The following is a 21,371-nucleotide window of genomic DNA, read 5'->3' on the forward strand; positions in this document are numbered from 1 at the left end:
TTTTATTTATCATATATTTTATGTCTTTATTTTTTTAATTTGAGTATTTATTTGTTTTAATAATAAAATGACAATATTAAAACAATACAAACAAATTTAAATTAATATTTGTTTTATTGTATGTATTTAGTTTTTATCTTCGTTATTTATATATATATATATATATATATATATATATATATATATATATATATATATATATATATATATATATATAAATTTTTTTAATTGTATTTATTTATTTATTTTTAATTAATGAAGTCATAATGATGAATTAGAATAGAATAGAATAGAATGCATATAAGGACTCCAACTTAGGTGCGGTAGTGGAAACAAATATGGAATAAAAATAAATTAGTAGTAATAAAGATAAAAAATAAGAATTGAAACAAACAGACTACTACAATCATACATTTGTTTTTTATTGTAGCTTTTTAACTTTCATGTTTTTATTCATTTTATTGATGTATTTATTTTTTAAATACGAAAATAATAATCACTAAAATTATAAACATATTTTATGTATTTATTTTGTATTTTATTCATGTAGTTATTCGTTTTAATCATAAAATGATAATAATGACACAATAAAAATAAAAGTATATTTTACTTTTTTATTGTATGTATTTATTTTGTATTTATTATATATTTGATGTATTCATTTTTTTATTTGGGTAATGTGTTTATTTGTTTTAATTTAAAAAAATGATACAATGAAACAATAGAAAATAAAATAATTTTTTCTTTAAGATTTTGTTGTATTTATTACATCTTTTATGTATTACATTTTTCATTTGAGTAATGTATTTATTTGTTTTAATAATAAAATGACAATATTAAAACAACAAAAATAATCAAATTAGACCTGTATTTTTTTATTGTATGTATTTAGTTTTAATTTGTTATACTTTTAATTTTTTTAATTAATAAAATCATATTTTTACATTTTTCGAAGTTTTGATTGTATGTATTTACTGTTTTATTCATCATATATTTGATGTATTCATTTTTTTATTTGGGTAATGTATTTATTTGTTTTAATTAAAAAAAAAATGATACAATGAAACAATAGAAAATAAAATAATTTTTTCTTTAAGATTTTGTTGTATTTATTACATCTTTTATGTATTACATTTTTCATTTGAGTAATGTATTTATTTGTTTTAATAATAAAATGACAATATTAAAACAACAAAAATAATCAAATTAGACCTGTATTTTTTTATTGTATGTATTTAGTTTTTAGCCCTGCGATGAGGTGGCGACTTGTCCAGGGTGTACCCCGCCTTCCGCCCGATTGCAGCGCCCCCCGCGACCCCAAAGGGAATAAGCGGTAGAAAATGGATGGATGGATGGATTTAGTTTTTATTTGTTATAGTTTTAATTTTTTTAATTAATAAAATCATATTTTTACATTTTTCGAAGTTTTGATTGTATGTATTTACTGTTTTATTTATCATATATTTTATGTCTTTATTTTTTTATTTGAGTATTTATTTATTTTAATAATAAAATGACAATATTAAAACACTAAAAAAATGTAAATTAATACATTTTTCTTTATCGTATGTATTTAGTTTTTATTTGTTATACTTTTAATTTTTTGAATTAATAAAATCATATTTTTATATTTTTCGAAGTTTTGATTGTATGTATTTACTGTTTTATTTATCATATATTTTATGTCTTTATTTTTTTATTTGAGTATTTATTCATTTTAATAATAAAATGACAATATTAAAACAATAAAAAAATGTAAATTAATACTTTTTTCTTTATCGTATGTATTTAGTTTTTATTTTCGTTATATATATATATATATATATATATATATATATATATATATATATATATATGTTTTTATTTTTTATGATTATTATTTTTGTATTTAAAAAATAAATACATCAATAAAATGAATAAAAACATGAAAGTTAAAAAGCTAAAATAAAAAACAAATATATGATGTAGTAGTCTGTTTGTTTCAATTCTTATTTTTTATCTTTATTACTACTAATTTGTTTTTATTCCATATTTGTTTCCACTACCGCACCTTAAATTGGAGTCCTTAATCTCGTTATATGCAAATATAATGACAATAAAGTCCATTCTATTCAATTCTATTCTAATTTATCATTATGACTATATTAAATAAATAAAAAAAAAAAAAAAAAAAAAAAAAAAAATATATATATATATATATATATATATATATATATATATATATATATATATGTATATATATATATATATATAACGAGATTAAGGACTCCAATTTAAGGTGCGGTAGTGGAAACAAATATGGAATAAAAACAAATTAGTAGTAATAAAGATAAAAAATAAGAATTGAAACAAACAGACTACTACATCATATATTTGTTTTTTATTTTAGCTTTTTAACTTTCATGTTTTTATTCATTTTATTGATGTATTTATTTTTTAAATACGAAAATAATCATAAAAAATAAAAACATATATATATATGTTTTATGATTTATTTTAATGTTATGTATTTATTCATTTTATTGATGTATTCATTTTTGTAGATAATAAAAAAATAATAGTACAATGACAAAATCCTATTTTTAAGTTATTATATATATATATATATTTTTTTTTAATAACTTTGTGATTTTATAAATAAGTTGTTAAATAATATTTATTTGTTTTAATAATAAAATGACAATATTAAAACAATAAAAACAAATTTAAATTAATACTTTTTTTATCGTATGTATTTAGTTTTTATCTTCGTTTTATATATATATATATATATATATATACATATATATATATATATATATATATATATATTTTTTTTTTTAAATTTTTTTTAAAATTTTTTTTTTTTTAATTAATAAAGTCATAATGATGATGTTAAATAAAAGTGAGATAAATAAAGGTTGTGGCGTGCTAACCTGCTTTTGTCCCTGAAGTGTTGGAAGTGGACTCGACCTCCTTCTAACTGCTTCCAGGTGAAAGAATCTTCCTCCGTCAGCTCGCGACCCTCCTCCGCCTTTGGCTCCGCCTCCTCGTCGCCCAGGACGACCAGTCGGCCGTTGGCGGGACGGCGCACCAGCCGGAAGACGAGCGCCCCCGGGGGACTGTCCTGGTCCTGCACCGGCAGCAGAGTCGGGCCCAGCGGGACGGAGCCGCCCAGGGGAACCAGCAGGGAGCCGTTGACGTGGAGGGAGGGGGGGCTGCTGTTCGCTGACCACCGCAGAAAGACGGAATTAGCGGACGGAGCGAGGGTGCGCCCACCATTGTGGTGCTTTTCACCCGGCAAAAACAACTACAAAAATGGCTGAAAAGCCACAAATGCTAACAGTTAGCACGTGGCCAAGTAACAACAAAAATATGAGCAAAATGACCTCAATAAGCTAGCACGCTAACCATAGCGTGACTACAGTTAGCATACCAAAATATAAGACACTGCTAAATCAGCTAAAAAAAAGAAGCTAACATGCTAATGTTAGCATACTAAAATACCACCCGTAGCATGCGTCAAGTAGCAACTTACATTATTATTATGTATACCTCAAATATCCCTTTAACATGCTAAAGTTAGCATACTTCAAGTACCAAATTAGGACGCTAATGCATAACTCTAAAATTTGCTGGAAGATCTATCCTACTAGGGTTAGCGTGCTAACAGGTAGCATTCGTCATGTGACAAAATATTTGACGCCGAGGGGGATACCTGCAAAATTTGCAAATAAAAAAAGCCATCATGCTAACATTAGCATGCTAAAATACGGAGCAAAATGATTACTCTGCGCTGTGTACCTGGGACATTTCTTTAAAATGATACCATGCTAACGTTAGCGTGCATCAAGTAGAAAAATATGACATCACTTATAGAATTTACTAAAGAAAAAAAAAAGCTAGCATAAAGTGACAATTTTCAAGAAAATGTCATGTGTATCTGTAAAATGTGTGAAAAATGCTAGCAGGCTAATGTTAGCATAAATCCAATATGACATTTGCTACAAAAAAAAGAAGAAAGCCCACTAGCGTTAGCATACTAACAGGTAGCATTCGTCATGTGACAAAATATTTGACGCCGAGGTGGATACCTGCAAAATTTGCAAATAAAAAAAGCCATCATGCTAACATTAGCATGCTAAAATACGGAGCAAAATGATTACTCTGCGCTGTGTACCTGGGACATTTCTTTAAAATGATACCATGCTAACGTTAGCGTGCATCAAGTAGAAAAACATGACATCACTTATAGAATTTACTAAAGAAAAAAAAAAAGCTAGCATAAAGTGACAACATTTTCAAGAGAAAAGCTATGATGCTAAAATGTTAACTACCAACATATTATAGTCTGTCATGTGTATCTGTAAAATGGGTGAAAAATGCTAGCAGGCTAATGTTAGCATAAATCCAATATGACATTTGCTACAGAAAAAAAGAAGAAAGCCCACTAGCGTTAGCATGCTAACAGGTAGCATTCGTCATGTGACCAAAATATTTGACGCCGAGGTGGATTCCTGCAAAATTTGCAAATAAAAAAGCCATCATGCTAACATTAGCATGCTAAAATACGGAGCAAAATGATTACTCTGCGATGTGTACCTGGGACATTTCTTTAAAATGATACCATGCTAACGTTAGCGTGCATCAAGTAGAAATATATGACATCACTTATAGAATTTACTAAAGAAGAAAAAAAAACTAGCATAAAGTGACAACATTTTCAAGAAAAAAAGCTATGATGCTAAAATGTTAACTGTAGCATGCGTCAAGTACCAACATATTATAGTCTGTCATGTGTATCTGTAAAATGGGTGAAAAATGCTAGCAGGCTAATGTTAGCATAAATCCAATATGACATTTGCTACAGAAAAAAAGAAGAAAGCCCACTAGCGTTAGCATACTAACAGGTAGCATTCGTCATGTGACAAAATATTTGACGCCGAGGGGGATACCTGCAAAATTTGCAAATAAAAAAAGCCATCATGCTAACATTAGCATGCTAAAATACGGATCAAAATGATTACTCTGCGCTGTGTACCTGGGACATTTCTTTAAAATGATACCATGCTAACGTTAGCGTGCATCAAGTAGAAAAACATGACATCACTTATAGAATTTACTAAAGAAAAAAAAAAGCTAGCATAAAGAGACAAAATTTCCATAAAAAAACCCAAGATGCTACAATGTTAACTGTAGCATGTGTCAAGTACCAACATATTATAGTCTGTCATGTGTATCTGTAAAATGGGTGAAAAATGCTAGCAGGCTAATGTTAGCATAAATCCAATATGACATTTGCTATAGAAAAAAAGAAGAAAGCCCACTAGCGTTAGCATGCTAACAGGTAGCATTCGTCATGTGACCAAAATATTTGACGCCGAGGTGGATTCCTGCAAAATTTGCAAATAAAAAAGCCATCATGCTAACATTAGCATGCTAAAATACGGAACAAAATGATTACTCTGCGCTGTGTACCTGGGACATTTCTTTAAAATGATACCATGCTAACGTTAGCGTGCATCAAGTAGAAAAACATGACATCACTTATAGAATTTACTAAAGAAAAAAAAAAGCTAGCATAAAGTGACAACATTTTCAAGAGAAAAGCTATGATGCTAAAATGTTAACTGTAGCATGCGTCAAGTACCAACATATTATAGTCTGTCATGTGTATCTGTAAAATGGGTGAAAAATGCTAGCAGGCTAATGTTAGCATAAATCCAATATGACATTTGCTACAGAAAAAAAGAAGAAAGCCCACTAGCGTTAGCATGCTAACAGGTAGCATTCGTCATGTGACAAAATATTTGACGCCGAGGTGGATTCCTGCAAAATTTGCAAATAAAAAAGCCATCATGCTAACATTAGCATGCTAAAATACGGAGCAAAATGATTACTCTGCGCTGTGTACCTGGCACATTTCTTTAAAATGATACCATGCTAACGTTAGCGTGCATCAAGTAGAAAAACATGACATCACTTATAGAATTTACTAAAGAAAAAAAAAAAGCTAGCATAAAGTGACAAAATTTTCATAAAAAAACCCAAGATGCTAAATGTTAACTGTAGCATGCGTCAAGTACCAACATATTATAGTTTGTCATGTGTATCTGTAAAATGGGTCAAAAATGCTAGCAGGCTAATGTTAGCATAAATCCAATATGACATTTGCTACAAAAAAAAGAAGAAAGCCCACTAGCGTTAGCATACTAACAGGTAGCATTCGTCATGTGACCAAAATATTTGACGCCGAGGTGGATTCCTGCAAAATTTGCAAATAAAAAAGCCATCATGCTAACATTAGCATGCTAAAATACGGAACAAAATGATTACTCTGCGCTGTGTACCTGGGACATTTCTTTAAAATGATACCATGCTAACGTTAGCGTGCATCAAGAAGAAAAATATGACATCACTTATAGAATTTACTAAAGAAAAAAAAAGCTAGCATAAAGTGACAACATTTTCAAGAAAAAAGCTATGATGCTAAAATGTTAACTGTAGCATGCGTCAAGTACCAACATATTATAGTCTGTCATGTGTATCTGTAAAATGGGTGAAAAATGCTAGCAGGCTAATGTTAGCATAAATCCAATATGACATTTGCTACAGAAAAAAAGGAGAAAGCCCACTAGCGTTAGCATGCTAACAGGTAGCATTCGTCATGTGACAAAATATTTGACTCTGAGGTGTAGACTTGCAAAATTTGCATAAAATGCTAGCAGGCTAATGGTAGCATAAATCCAATATGACATTTGCTACAGAAAAAAAGAAGAAAGCCCACTAGCGTTAGCATGCTAACAGGTAGCATTCGTCATGTGACAAAATATTTGACTCTGAAGTGTAGACTTGCAAAATTTGCATAAAATGCTAGCAGGCTAATGTTAGCATAAATCCAATATGACATTTGCTACAGAAAAAAAGAAGAAAGCCCACTAGCGTTAGCATACTAACAGGTAGCATTCGTCATGTGACAAAATATTTGACTCTGAGGTGTAGACTTGCAAAATTTGCATAAAATGCTAGCAGGCTAATGTTAGCATACATCCAATATGACATTTGCTACAGAAAAAAAGAAGAAAGCCCACTAGCGTTAGCATACTAACAGGTAGCATTCGTCATGTGACAAAATATTTGACTCTGAGGTGTAGACTTGCAAAATTTGCATAAAATGCTAGCAGGCTAATGTTAGCATAAATCCAATATGACATTTGCTACAGAAAAAAAGAAGAAAGCCCACTAGCGTTAGCATACTAACAGGTAGCATTCGTCATGTGACAAAATATTTGACTCTGAAGTGTAGACTTGCAAAATTTGCATAAATTGCTATCATGCTAATGTTATAATGCTAAAATACTAACTGTAGCATGCATCGAGTACCAAAATATATTACTCTGCAATGTGTACCTGGGACATTTGTTTAAAATGCTAGCATGCTAACGTTAGCATAAATCAAGTAGAAAAATGTGTGTAAAATATATCATGCTAAAGTTTTAGCATGCTATTTATTCTTTAGCTAATTTAGCGGGTACACAATCATATTTTCTTACTTGACGAATGCTACCTGTTAGCGTTAGCAATAGTAGGCTAGCTTTTTCAGCCAATGTTCTAGTGTCATATTTTCCTACTTGATGCATGCTAACGTTAGCATGATAGCTTTTTTTTGGGACAAATTCTGCAGGTATACATCGCAGCGTCAAATATTTTGTGACTTGACGAATGCTACCTGTTAGCATGCTAATGCTAGTAGGCTTTTTAAAAAAAAAATTTTTTAGCAAATACACCAGTTTCACATTTTGGTATTTGATATATGCTAATGTTAGCATGCTAAACACATTTTTGCCAGCACTCACCTCAGAGTAATATATTTTGTCACTCAAACGTTTGCTACAATTAGCATTTTAGCATGAGCATGCTAGTGTTTTTCAAGCTAATTTAGCAGGTGTCATATTCATTTCACTAATGCTAACCTTAGGCATGCTATTGTTAGCATGCCAGCTTTTGTGGCTCATATTTTTTTGTTACTCGACGCTGTCCGGCTGGCGTGCTAACTGTTAGCATTTCACCCGCCCGAGACCCTAAGTAAAAGGTTACCATGGCAACGTCTGGTCTGGCGGTCGGCGTAGTACCCGTGCCCGCAGGCGGGGGTGCAGTAGCCCTCCATCAGGTAGGCGGGGGGCGCGCAGGCCCGGCAGCGTCCCACGTCGTCGCACAGCGAGCAGTCGCTGGAGCACGCTGCAAGGGTCAAAGGTCAAAGGTGGGTTTGCCCCGCCCCCGCGGCGCTGACTTACGTTGGCACGCGTGGGCGAAGGCGTCCAGGAAGAAGCCGCGCCCACATCGCAGCACGCAGCGACCCCGCAGGATGGCGTGCGGCGGCTGGCATCGCAGGCAGTGGGCGGGGCCGTCGCACTCCATGCAGAGATCATCGCAGCCTGCAGACAGGAGGCGTCACTCGCTCAGTAAGGGGAGGAGCTTAGCGAAATACATTTGATTTAGGTTCGCAATGCATCGTAACCTCAGGGGAAAAACACCATTCAAAGATCATCTAATGATGGGGGAACTATTTTAAAGGATCGACTGTAAAAATGCTTGTCAAAGATCATCTATATGAGAGGAGTGCTCCACTGTTTTACAGGACAATACTTCAAAAAACACGACTCAAAGATCCTGGATACGACAATAATGATCTGCTTTTTTTAAGGACCAACTAAATAAAAAATATTAAAAGATCATCTATTAAGGTGAAGCTGTTTTTGAGGATCGTCTTCAAAAATGCTTGTCAAAGATCCTCTATATGAGAGGAGTGCTCCACTGTTTATAGGACAATACTTCAAAAAACACGACTCAAAGATCCTGCATACGACAATAATGATGTGCTTTTTTTAAGGACCAACTAAATAAAAAATATTAAAAGATCATCTATTAAAGTGAAGCTGTTTTTGAGGATCGTCTTCAAAAATGCTTGTCAAAGATCCTCTATATGACAGGAGTGCTCCACTGTTTTTAAGGACAACACTCAAAAACACGACTCAAAGATCCTGGATATGACAATATTGACATTTTTTTTTTTTTGGAGAACCAACCAAAAATAAACACTATTCAAAGATCATCTATTGAAACGGAAGCTGTTTTTGAGGATCGACTACAAAAATGCTTGTCAAAGATCATTGATGTGACAGGAGCACTCCTCTGGTTTGAATACCTTCCTACAAAAAAGACGACTCAAAGATCTTCTATACGAGAGTAGTGCTGTTTTTGAGGACCTACTAAAAAACACTATTCAAAGATCATCTAATGACGGGGAAACTATTTTAAAGGATCGACTGTAAAAATGCTTGTCAAAGATCCTCTATATGAGAGGAGTGCTCCACTGTTTTACAGGACAAAACTTCAAAAAACACGACTCAAAGATCCTGGATACGACAATAATGATCTGCTTTTTTTAAGGACCAACTAAATAAAAAATATTAAAAGATCATCATGTTTTTGAGGATCGTCTTCAAAAATGCTTGTCAAAGATCCTCTATATGACAGGAGTGCTCCACTGTTTTTAAGGACAACACTCAAAAACACGACTCAAAGATCCTGGATATGACAATATTGACGTTTTTTTTTTTTTTGGAGAACCAACCAAAAAAACCACTATTCAAAGATCATCTATTGAAACGGAAGCTGTTTTTGAGGATCGACTACAAAAATGCTTGTCACAGATCATTGATGTGACAGGAGCACTCTTCTGCTTTGAATACCTTCCTACAAAAAAACACGACTCAAAGATCTTCTATACGAGAGTAGTGCTGTTTTTGAGGACCTACTAAAAAAACACTATTCAAAGATCATCTAATGACGGGGAAACTATTTTAAAGGATCGACTGTAAAAATGCTTGTCAAAGATCCTCTATATGAGAGGAGTGCTCCACTGTTTATAGGACAATACTTCAAAAAACACGACTCAAAGATCCTGCATACGACAATAATGATCTGCTTTTTTTAAGGACCAACTAAATAAAAAATATTAAAAGATCATCTATTAAGGTGAAGCTGTTTTTGAAGATCGTCTTCAAAAATGCTTGTCAAAGATCCTCTATATGACAGGAGTGCTCCACTGTTTTTAAGGACAACACTCAAAAACACGATTCAAAGATCCTGGATATGACAATATTGAGTTTTTTTTTTTTTTTTTGGAGAACCAACCAAAAAAAAAACACTATTCAAAGATCATCTATTGAAACGGAAGCTGTTTTTGAGGATCGACTACAAAAATGCTTGTCAAAGATCATTGATGTGACAGGAGCACTCTTCTGCTTTGAATACCTTCCTACAAAAAACAAGACTCAAAGATCTTCTATACGAGAGTAGTGCTGTTTTTGAGGACCTACTAAAAAACACTATTCAAAGATCATCTAATGACGGGGAAACTATTTTAAAGGATCGACTGTAAAAATGCTTGTCAAAGATCCTCTATATGAGAGGAGTGCTCCACTGTTTATAGGACAATACTTCAAAAAACACGACTCAAAGATCCTGGATACAAAAAAAAAAAAAGATCTGCTTTTTTTAAGGACCAACTAAATAAAAAATATTAAAAGATCATCTATTAAGGTGAAGCTGTTTTTGAGGATCGTCTTCAAAAATGCTTGTCAAAGATCCTCTATATGACAAGAGTGCTCCACTGTTTTTAAGGACGACACTCAAAAACACGACTCAAAGATCCTGGATATGACAATATTGACGTTTTTTTTTTTTTTGGAGAACCAACCAAAATAAAACACTATTCAAAGATCATCTATTGAAACGGAAGCTGTTTTTGAGGATCGACTACAAAAATGCTTGTCAAAGATCATTGATGTGACAGGAGCACTCTTCTACTTTGAATACCTTCCTACAAAAAAACACGACTCAAAGATCTTCTATACGAGAGTAGTGCTGTTTTTGAGGACCTACTAAAAAACACTATTCAAAGATCATCTAATGACGGGGAAACTATTTTAAAGGATCGACTGTAAAAATGCTTGTCAAAGATCCTCTATATGAGAGGAGTGCTCCACTGTTTATAGGACAATACTTCAAAAAACACGACTCAAAGATCCTGCATACGACAATAATGATCTGCTTTTTTTAAGGACCAACTAAATAAAAAATATTAAAAGATCATCTATTAAAGTGAAGCTGTTTTTGAGGATCGTCTTCAAAAATGCTTGTCAAAGATCCTCTATATGACAGGAGTGCTCCACTGTTTTTAAGGACAACACTCAAAAACACGACTCAAAGATCCTGGATATGACAATATTGACGTTTTGTTTTTTTGGAGAACCAACCAAAAAAAAACACTATTCAAAGATCATCTATTGAAACGGAAGCTGTTTTTGAGGATCGACTACAAAAATGCTTGTCAAAGATCATTGATGTGACAGGAGCACTCTTCTGCTTTGAATACCTTCCTACAAAAAACACGACTCAAAGATCTACTATACGAGAGTAGTGCTGTTTTTGAGGACCTACTAAAAAAAACACTATTCAAAGATCATCTAATGACGGGGAAACTATTTTAAAGGATCGACTGTAAAAATGCTTGTCAAAGATCCTCTATATGAGAGGAGTGCTCCACTGTTTATAGGACAATACTTCAAAAAACACGACTCAAAGATCCTGGATACGACAATAATGATCTGCTTTTTTTAAGGACCAACTAAATAAAAAATATTAAAAGATCATCTATTAAGGTGAAGCTGTTTTTGAGGATTGTCTTCAAAAATGCTTGTCAAAGATCCTCTATATGACAGGAATGCTCCACTGTTTTTAAGGACAACACTCAAAAACACGACTCAAAGATCCTAGATATGACAATATTGACGTTGTTTTTTTTGGAGAACCAACCAAAAAAAACACTATTCAAAGATCATCTATTGAAACGGAAGCTGTTTTTGAGGATCGACTACAAAAATGCTTGTCAAAGATCATTGATGTGACAGGAGCACTCCTCTGCTTTGAATACCTTCCTACAAAAATCACGACTCAAAGATCTTCTATACGAGAGTAGTGCTGTTTTTGAGGACCTACTAAAAAAACACTATTCAAAGATCATCTAATGACGGGGAAACTATTTTAAAGGATCGACTGTAAAAATGCTTGTCAAAGATCCTCTATATGAGAGGAGTGCTCCACTGTTTATAGGACAATACTTCAAAAAACACGACTCAAAGATCCTGGATACGACAATAATGATCTGCTTTTTTTTAAGGACCAACTAAATAAAAAATATTAAAAGATCATCTATTAAGGTGAAGCTGTTTTTGAGGATCGTCTTCAAAAATGCTTGTCAAAGATCCTCTATATGACAGGAGTGCTCCACTGTTTTTAAGGACGACACTCAAAAACACGACTCAAAGATCCTGGATATGACAATATTGACGTTTTTTTTTTTTTTGGAGAACCAACCAAAATAAACACTATTCAAAGATCATCTATTGAAACGGAAGCTATTTTTGAGGATCGACTACAAAAATGCTTGTCAAAGATCATTGATGTGACAGGAGCACTCTTCTGCTTTGAATACCTTCCTACAAAAATCACGACTCAAAGATCTTCTATACGAGAGTAGTGCTGTTTTTGAGGACCTACTAAAAAAACACTATTCAAAGATCATCTAATGACGGGGAAACTATTTTAAAGGATCGACTGTAAAAATGCTTGTCAAAGATCCTCTATATGAGAGGAGTGCTCCACTGTTTTTCAGGACAATACTTCAAAAACACGACTCAAAGATCCTGGATACGACAATAATGATCTGCTTTTTTTTAAGGACCAACTAAATAAAAAATATTAAAAGATCATCTATTAAGGTGAAGCTGTTTTTGAGGATCGTCTTCAAAAATGCTTGTCAAAGATCCTCTATATGACAGGAGTGCTCCACTGTTTTTAAGGACGACACTCAAAAACACGACTCAAAGATCCTGGATATGACAATATTGACGTTTTTTTTTTTTTTGGAGAACCAACCAAAATAAACACTATTCAAAGATCATCTATTGAAACGGAAGCTATTTTTGAGGATCGACTACAAAAATGCTTGTCAAAGATCATTGATGTGACAGGAGCACTCTTCTGCTTTGAATACCTTCCTACAAAAATCACGACTCAAAGATCTTCTATACGAGAGTAGTGCTGTTTTTGAGGACCTACTAAAAAAACACTATTCAAAGATCATCTAATGACGGGGAAACTATTTTAAAGGATCGACTGTAAAAATGCTTGTCAAAGATCCTCTATATGAGAGGAGTGCTCCACTGTTTTTCAGGACAATACTTCAAAAAACACGACTCAAAGATCCTGGATACGACAATAATGATCTGCTTTTTTTAAGGACCAACTAAATAAAAAATATTAAAAGATCATCATGTTTTTGAGGATCGTCTTCAAAAATGCTTGTCAAAGATCCTCTATATGACAGGAGTGCTCCACTGTTTTTAAGGACAACACTCAAAAACACGACTCAAAGATCCTGGATATGACAATATTGACGTTTTTTTTTTTTTTGGAGAACCAACCAAAAAAACCACTATTCAAAGATCATCTATTGAAACGGAAGCTGTTTTTGAGGATCGACTACAAAAATGCTTGTCACAGATCATTGATGTGACAGGAGCACTCTTCTGCTTTGAATACCTTCCTACAAAAAAACACGACTCAAAGATCTTCTATACGAGAGTAGTGCTGTTTTTGAGGACCTACTAAAAAAACACTATTCAAAGATCATCTAATGACGGGGAAACTATTTTAAAGGATCGACTGTAAAAATGCTTGTCAAAGATCCTCTATATGAGAGGAGTGCTCCACTGTTTATAGGACAATACTTCAAAAAACACGACTCAAAGATCCTGCATACGACAATAATGATCTGCTTTTTTTAAGGACCAACTAAATAAAAAATATTAAAAGATCATCTATTAAGGTGAAGCTGTTTTTGAAGATCGTCTTCAAAAATGCTTGTCAAAGATCCTCTATATGACAGGAGTGCTCCACTGTTTTTAAGGACAACACTCAAAAACACGATTCAAAGATCCTGGATATGACAATATTGAGTTTTTTTTTTTTTTTTTGGAGAACCAACCAAAAAAAAAACACTATTCAAAGATCATCTATTGAAACGGAAGCTGTTTTTGAGGATCGACTACAAAAATGCTTGTCAAAGATCATTGATGTGACAGGAGCACTCTTCTGCTTTGAATACCTTCCTACAAAAAACAAGACTCAAAGATCTTCTATACGAGAGTAGTGCTGTTTTTGAGGACCTACTAAAAAACACTATTCAAAGATCATCTAATGACGGGGAAACTATTTTAAAGGATCGACTGTAAAAATGCTTGTCAAAGATCCTCTATATGAGAGGAGTGCTCCACTGTTTATAGGACAATACTTCAAAAAACACGACTCAAAGATCCTGGATACAAAAAAAAAAAAAGATCTGCTTTTTTTAAGGACCAACTAAATAAAAAATATTAAAAGATCATCTATTAAGGTGAAGCTGTTTTTGAGGATCGTCTTCAAAAATGCTTGTCAAAGATCCTCTATATGACAAGAGTGCTCCACTGTTTTTAAGGACGACACTCAAAAACACGACTCAAAGATCCTGGATATGACAATATTGACGTTTTTTTTTTTTTTGGAGAACCAACCAAAATAAAACACTATTCAAAGATCATCTATTGAAACGGAAGCTGTTTTTGAGGATCGACTACAAAAATGCTTGTCAAAGATCATTGATGTGACAGGAGCACTCTTCTACTTTGAATACCTTCCTACAAAAAAACACGACTCAAAGATCTTCTATACGAGAGTAGTGCTGTTTTTGAGGACCTACTAAAAAACACTATTCAAAGATCATCTAATGACGGGGAAACTATTTTAAAGGATCGACTGTAAAAATGCTTGTCAAAGATCCTCTATATGAGAGGAGTGCTCCACTGTTTATAGGACAATACTTCAAAAAACACGACTCAAAGATCCTGCATACGACAATAATGATCTGCTTTTTTTAAGGACCAACTAAATAAAAAATATTAAAAGATCATCTATTAAAGTGAAGCTGTTTTTGAGGATCGTCTTCAAAAATGCTTGTCAAAGATCCTCTATATGACAGGAGTGCTCCACTGTTTTTAAGGACAACACTCAAAAACACGACTCAAAGATCCTGGATATGACAATATTGACGTTTTGTTTTTTTGGAGAACCAACCAAAAAAAAACACTATTCAAAGATCATCTATTGAAACGGAAGCTGTTTTTGAGGATCGACTACAAAAATGCTTGTCAAAGATCATTGATGTGACAGGAGCACTCTTCTGCTTTGAATACCTTCCTACAAAAAACACGACTCAAAGATCTACTATACGAGAGTAGTGCTGTTTTTGAGGACCTACTAAAAAAAACACTATTCAAAGATCATCTAATGACGGGGAAACTATTTTAAAGGATCGACTGTAAAAATGCTTGTCAAAGATCCTCTATATGAGAGGAGTGCTCCACTGTTTATAGGACAATACTTCAAAAAACACGACTCAAAGATCCTGGATACGACAATAATGATCTGCTTTTTTTAAGGACCAACTAAATAAAAAATATTAAAAGATCATCTATTAAGGTGAAGCTGTTTTTGAGGATTGTCTTCAAAAATGCTTGTCAAAGATCCTCTATATGACAGGAATGCTCCACTGTTTTTAAGGACAACACTCAAAAACACGACTCAAAGATCCTAGATATGACAATATTGACGTTGTTTTTTTTGGAGAACCAACCAAAAAAAACACTATTCAAAGATCATCTATTGAAACGGAAGCTGTTTTTGAGGATCGACTACAAAAATGCTTGTCAAAGATCATTGATGTGACAGGAGCACTCCTCTGCTTTGAATACCTTCCTACAAAAATCACGACTCAAAGATCTTCTATACGAGAGTAGTGCTGTTTTTGAGGACCTACTAAAAAAACACTATTCAAAGATCATCTAATGACGGGGAAACTATTTTAAAGGATCGACTGTAAAAATGCTTGTCAAAGATCCTCTATATGAGAGGAGTGCTCCACTGTTTATAGGACAATACTTCAAAAAACACGACTCAAAGATCCTGGATACGACAATAATGATCTGCTTTTTTTTAAGGACCAACTAAATAAAAAATATTAAAAGATCATCTATTAAGGTGAAGCTGTTTTTGAGGATCGTCTTCAAAAATGCTTGTCAAAGATCCTCTATATGACAGGAGTGCTCCACTGTTTTTAAGGACGACACTCAAAAACACGACTCAAAGATCCTGGATATGACAATATTGACGTTTTTTTTTTTTTTGGAGAACCAACCAAAATAAACACTATTCAAAGATCATCTATTGAAACGGAAGCTATTTTTGAGGATCGACTACAAAAATGCTTGTCAAAGATCATTGATGTGACAGGAGCACTCTTCTGCTTTGAATACCTTCCTACAAAAATCACGACTCAAAGATCTTCTATACGAGAGTAGTGCTGTTTTTGAGGACCTACTAAAAAAACACTATTCAAAGATCATCTAATGACGGGGAAACTATTTTAAAGGATCGACTGTAAAAATGCTTGTCAAAGATCCTCTATATGAGAGGAGTGCTCCACTGTTTTTCAGGACAATACTTCAAAAAACACGACTCAAAGATCCTGGATACGACAATAATGATCTGCTTTTTTTTAAGGACCAACTAAATAAAAAATATTAAAAGATCATCTATTAAGGTGAAGCTGTTTTTGAGGATCGTCTTCAAAAATGCTTGTCAAAGATCCTCTATATGACAGGAGTGCTCCACTGTTTTTAAGGACGACACTCAAAAACACGACTCAAAGATCCTGGATATGACAATATTGACGTTTTTTTTTTTTTTGGAGAACCAACCAAAATAAACACTATTCAAAGATCATCTATTGAAACGGAAGCTATTTTTGAGGATCGACTACAAAAATGCTTGTCAAAGATCATTGATGTGACAGGAGCACTCTTCTGCTTTGAATACCTTCCTACAAAAATCACGACTCAAAGATCTTCTATACGAGAGTAGTGCTGTTTTTGAGGACCTACTAAAAAAACACTATTCAAAGATCATCTAATGACGGGGAAACTATTTTAAAGGATCGACTGTAAAAATGCTTGTCAAAGATCCTCTATATGAGAGGAGTGCTCCACTGTTTTTCAGGACAATACTTCAAAAAACACGACTCAAAGATCCTGGATACGACAATAATGATCTGCTTTTTTTAAGGACCAACTAAATAAAAAATATTAAAAGATCATCATGTTTTTGAGGATCGTCTTCAAAAATGCTTGTCAAAGATCCTCTATATGACAGGAGTGCTCCACTGTTTTTAAGGACAACACTCAAAAACACGACTCAAAGATCCTGGATATGACAATATTGACGTTTTTTTTTTTTTTGGAGAACCAACCAAAAAAACCACTATTCAAAGATCATCTATTGAAACGGAAGCTGTTTTTGAGGATCGACTACAAAAATGCTTGTCACAGATCATTGATGTGACAGGAGCACTCTTCTGCTTTGAATACCTTCCTACAAAAAAACACGACTCAAAGATCTTCTATACGAGAGTAGTGCTGTTTTTGAGGACCTACTAAAAAAACACTATTCAAAGATCATCTAATGACGGGGAAACTATTTTAAAGGATCGACTGTAAAAATGCTTGTCAAAGATCCTCTATATGAGAGGAGTGCTCCACTGTTTATAGGACAATACTTCAAAAAACACGACTCAAAGATCCTGCATACGACAATAATGATCTGCTTTTTTTAAGGACCAACTAAATAAAAAATATTAAAAGATCATCTATTAAGGTGAAGCTGTTTTTGAAGATCGTCTTCAAAAATGCTTGTCAAAGATCCTCTATATGACAGGAGTGCTCCACTGTTTTTAAGGACAACACTCAAAAACACGATTCAAAGATCCTGGATATGACAATATTGAGTTTTTTTTTTTTTTTTTGGAGAACCAACCAAAAAAAAAACACTATTCAAAGATCATCTATTGAAACGGAAGCTGTTTTTGAGGATCGACTACAAAAATGCTTGTCAAAGATCATTGATGTGACAGGAGCACTCTTCTGCTTTGAATACCTTCCTACAAAAAACAAGACTCAAAGATCTTCTATACGAGAGTAGTGCTGTTTTTGAGGACCTACTAAAAAACACTATTCAAAGATCATCTAATGACGGGGAAACTATTTTAAAGGATCGACTGTAAAAATGCTTGTCAAAGATCCTCTATATGAGAGGAGTGCTCCACTGTTTATAGGACAATACTTCAAAAAACACGACTCAAAGATCCTGGATACAAAAAAAAAAAAAGATCTGCTTTTTTTAAGGACCAACTAAATAAAAAATATTAAAAGATCATCTATTAAGGTGAAGCTGTTTTTGAGGATCGTCTTCAAAAATGCTTGTCAAAGATCCTCTATATGACAAGAGTGCTCCACTGTTTTTAAGGACGACACTCAAAAACACGACTCAAAGATCCTGGATATGACAATATTGACGTTTTTTTTTTTTTTGGAGAACCAACCAAAATAAAACACTATTCAAAGATCATCTATTGAAACGGAAGCTGTTTTTGAGGATCGACTACAAAAATGCTTGTCAAAGATCATTGATGTGACAGGAGCACTCTTCTACTTTGAATACCTTCCTACAAAAAAACACGACTCAAAGATCTTCTATACGAGAGTAGTGCTGTTTTTGAGGACCTACTAAAAAACACTATTCAAAGATCATCTAATGACGGGGAAACTATTTTAAAGGATCGACTGTAAAAATGCTTGTCAAAGATCCTCTATATGAGAGGAGTGCTCCACTGTTTATAGGACAATACTTCAAAAAACACGACTCAAAGATCCTGCATACGACAATAATGATCTGCTTTTTTTAAGGACCAACTAAATAAAAAATATTAAAAGATCATCTATTAAAGTGAAGCTGTTTTTGAGGATCGTCTTCAAAAATGCTTGTCAAAGATCCTCTATATGACAGGAGTGCTCCACTGTTTTTAAGGACAACACTCAAAAACACGACTCAAAGATCCTGGATATGACAATATTGACGTTTTGTTTTTTTGGAGAACCAACCAAAAAAAAACACTATTCAAAGATCATCTATTGAAACGGAAGCTGTTTTTGAGGATCGACTACAAAAATGCTTGTCAAAGATCATTGATGTGACAGGAGCACTCTTCTGCTTTGAATACCTTCCTACAAAAAACACGACTCAAAGATCTTCTATACGAGAGTAGTGCTGTTTTTGAGGACCTACTAAAAAAAACACTATTCAAAGATCATCTAATGACGGGGAAACTATTTTAAAGGATCGACTGTAAAAATGCTTGTCAAAGATCCTCTATATGAGAGGAGTGCTCCACTGTTTATAGGACAATACTTCAAAAAACACGACTCAAAGATCCTGGATACGACAATAATGATCTGCTTTTTTTAAGGACCAACTAAATAAAAAATATTAAAAGATCATCTATTAAGGTGAAGCTGTTTTTGAGGATTGTCTTCAAAAATGCTTGTCAAAGATCCTCTATATGACAGGAATGCTCCACTGTTTTTAAGGACAACACTCAAAAACACGACTCAAAGATCCTAGATATGACAATATTGACGTTGTTTTTTTTGGAGAACCAACCAAAAAAAACACTATTCAAAGATCATCTATTGAAACGGAAGCTGTTTTTGAGGATCGACTACAAAAATGCTTGTCAAAGATCATTGATGTGACAGGAGCACTCCTCTGCTTTGAATACCTTCCTACAAAAATCACGACTCAAAGATCTTCTATACGAGAGTAGTGCTGTTTTTGAGGACCTACTAAAAAAACACTATTCAAAGATCATCTAATGACGGGGAAACTATTTTAAAGGATCGACTGTAAAAATGCTTGTCAAAGATCCTCTATATGAGAGGAGTGCTCCACTGTTTATAGGACAATACTTCAAAAAACACGACTCAAAGATCCTGGATACGACAATAATGATCTGCTTTTTTTTAAGGACCAACTAAATAAAAAATATTAAAAGATCATCTATTAAGGTGAAGCTGTTTTTGAGGATCGTCTTCAAAAATGCTTGTCAAAGATCCTCTATATGACAGGAGTGCTCCACTGTTTTTAAGGACGACACTCAAAAACACGACTCAAAGATCCTGGATATGACAATATTGACGTTTTTTTTTTTTTTGGAGAACCAACCAAAATAAACACTATTCAAAGATCATCTATTGAAACGGAAGCTATTTTTGAGGATCGACTACAAAAATGCTTGTCAAAGATCATTGATGTGACAGGAGCACTCTTCTGCTTTGAATACCTTCCTACAAAAATCACGACTCAAAGATCTTCTATACGAGAGTAGTGCTGTTTTTGAGGACCTACTAAAAAAACACTATTCAAAGATCATCTAATGACGGGGAAACTATTTTAAAGGATCGACTGTAAAAATGCTTGTCAAAGATCCTCTATATGAGAGGAGTGCTCCACTGTTTTTCAGGACAATACTTCAAAAAACACGACTCAAAGATCCTGGATACGACAATAATGATCTGCTTTTTTTTAAGGACCAACTAAATAAAAAATATTAAAAGATCATCTATTAAGGTGAAGCTGTTTTTGAGGATCGTCTTCAAAAATGCTTGTCAAAGATCCTCTATATGACAGGAGTGCTCCACTGTTTTTAAGGACGACACTCAAAAACACGACTCAAAGATCCTGGATATGACAATATTGACGTTTTTTTTTTTTTTGGAGAACCAACCAAAATAAACACTATTCAAAGATCATCTATTGAAACGGAAGCTATTTTTGAGGATCGACTACAAAAATGCTTGTCAAAGATCATTGATGTGACAGGAGCACTCTTCTGCTTTGAATACCTTCCTACAAAAATCACGACTCAAAGATCTTCTATACGAGAGTAGTGCTGTTTTTGAGGACCTACTAAAAAAACACTATTCAAAGATCATCTAATGACGGGGAAACTATTTTAAAGGATCGACTGTAAAAATGCTTGTCAAAGATCCTCTATATGAGAGGAGTGCTCCACTGTTTTTCAGGACAATACTTCAAAAAACACGACTCAAAGATCCTGGATACGACAATAATGATCTGCTTTTTTTAAGGACCAACTAAATAAAAAATACTAAAAGATCATCTATTAAGGTGAAGCTGTTTTTGAGGATCGTCTTCAAAAATGCTTGTCAAAGATCCTCTATATGACAGGAGTGCTCCACTGTTTTTAAGGACGACACTCAAAAACACGACTCAAAGATCCTGGATATGACAATATTGACGTTTTTTTTTTTTGGAGAACC

At 33.5% G+C, this 21,371-nt stretch overlaps 1 protein-coding gene across 1 annotated transcript in view; it reads right to left on the reverse strand.

Moving 5' to 3' along the window:
• Positions 1 to 21,371, reverse strand: part of fras1 (Fraser extracellular matrix complex subunit 1) — a 383,712-nt gene that overhangs the window by 119,219 nt on the left and 243,122 nt on the right. Inside the window, exons 24-26 of the mRNA XM_072912400.1 lie at positions 8,274 to 8,414; positions 8,077 to 8,217; positions 2,916 to 3,207 (exon numbers count right to left, since the gene is read on the reverse strand). Coding sequence (XP_072768501.1) covers positions 2,916 to 3,207; positions 8,077 to 8,217; positions 8,274 to 8,414 — 574 coding nt within the window. The remainder of the gene's footprint in view (positions 1 to 2,915; positions 3,208 to 8,076; positions 8,218 to 8,273; positions 8,415 to 21,371) is intronic.

This window comes from Nerophis lumbriciformis, linkage group LG03 (genome assembly GCF_033978685.3).
Source record: "Nerophis lumbriciformis linkage group LG03, RoL_Nlum_v2.1, whole genome shotgun sequence".
Lineage (NCBI taxonomy): Eukaryota > Metazoa > Chordata > Actinopteri > Syngnathiformes > Syngnathidae > Nerophis > Nerophis lumbriciformis.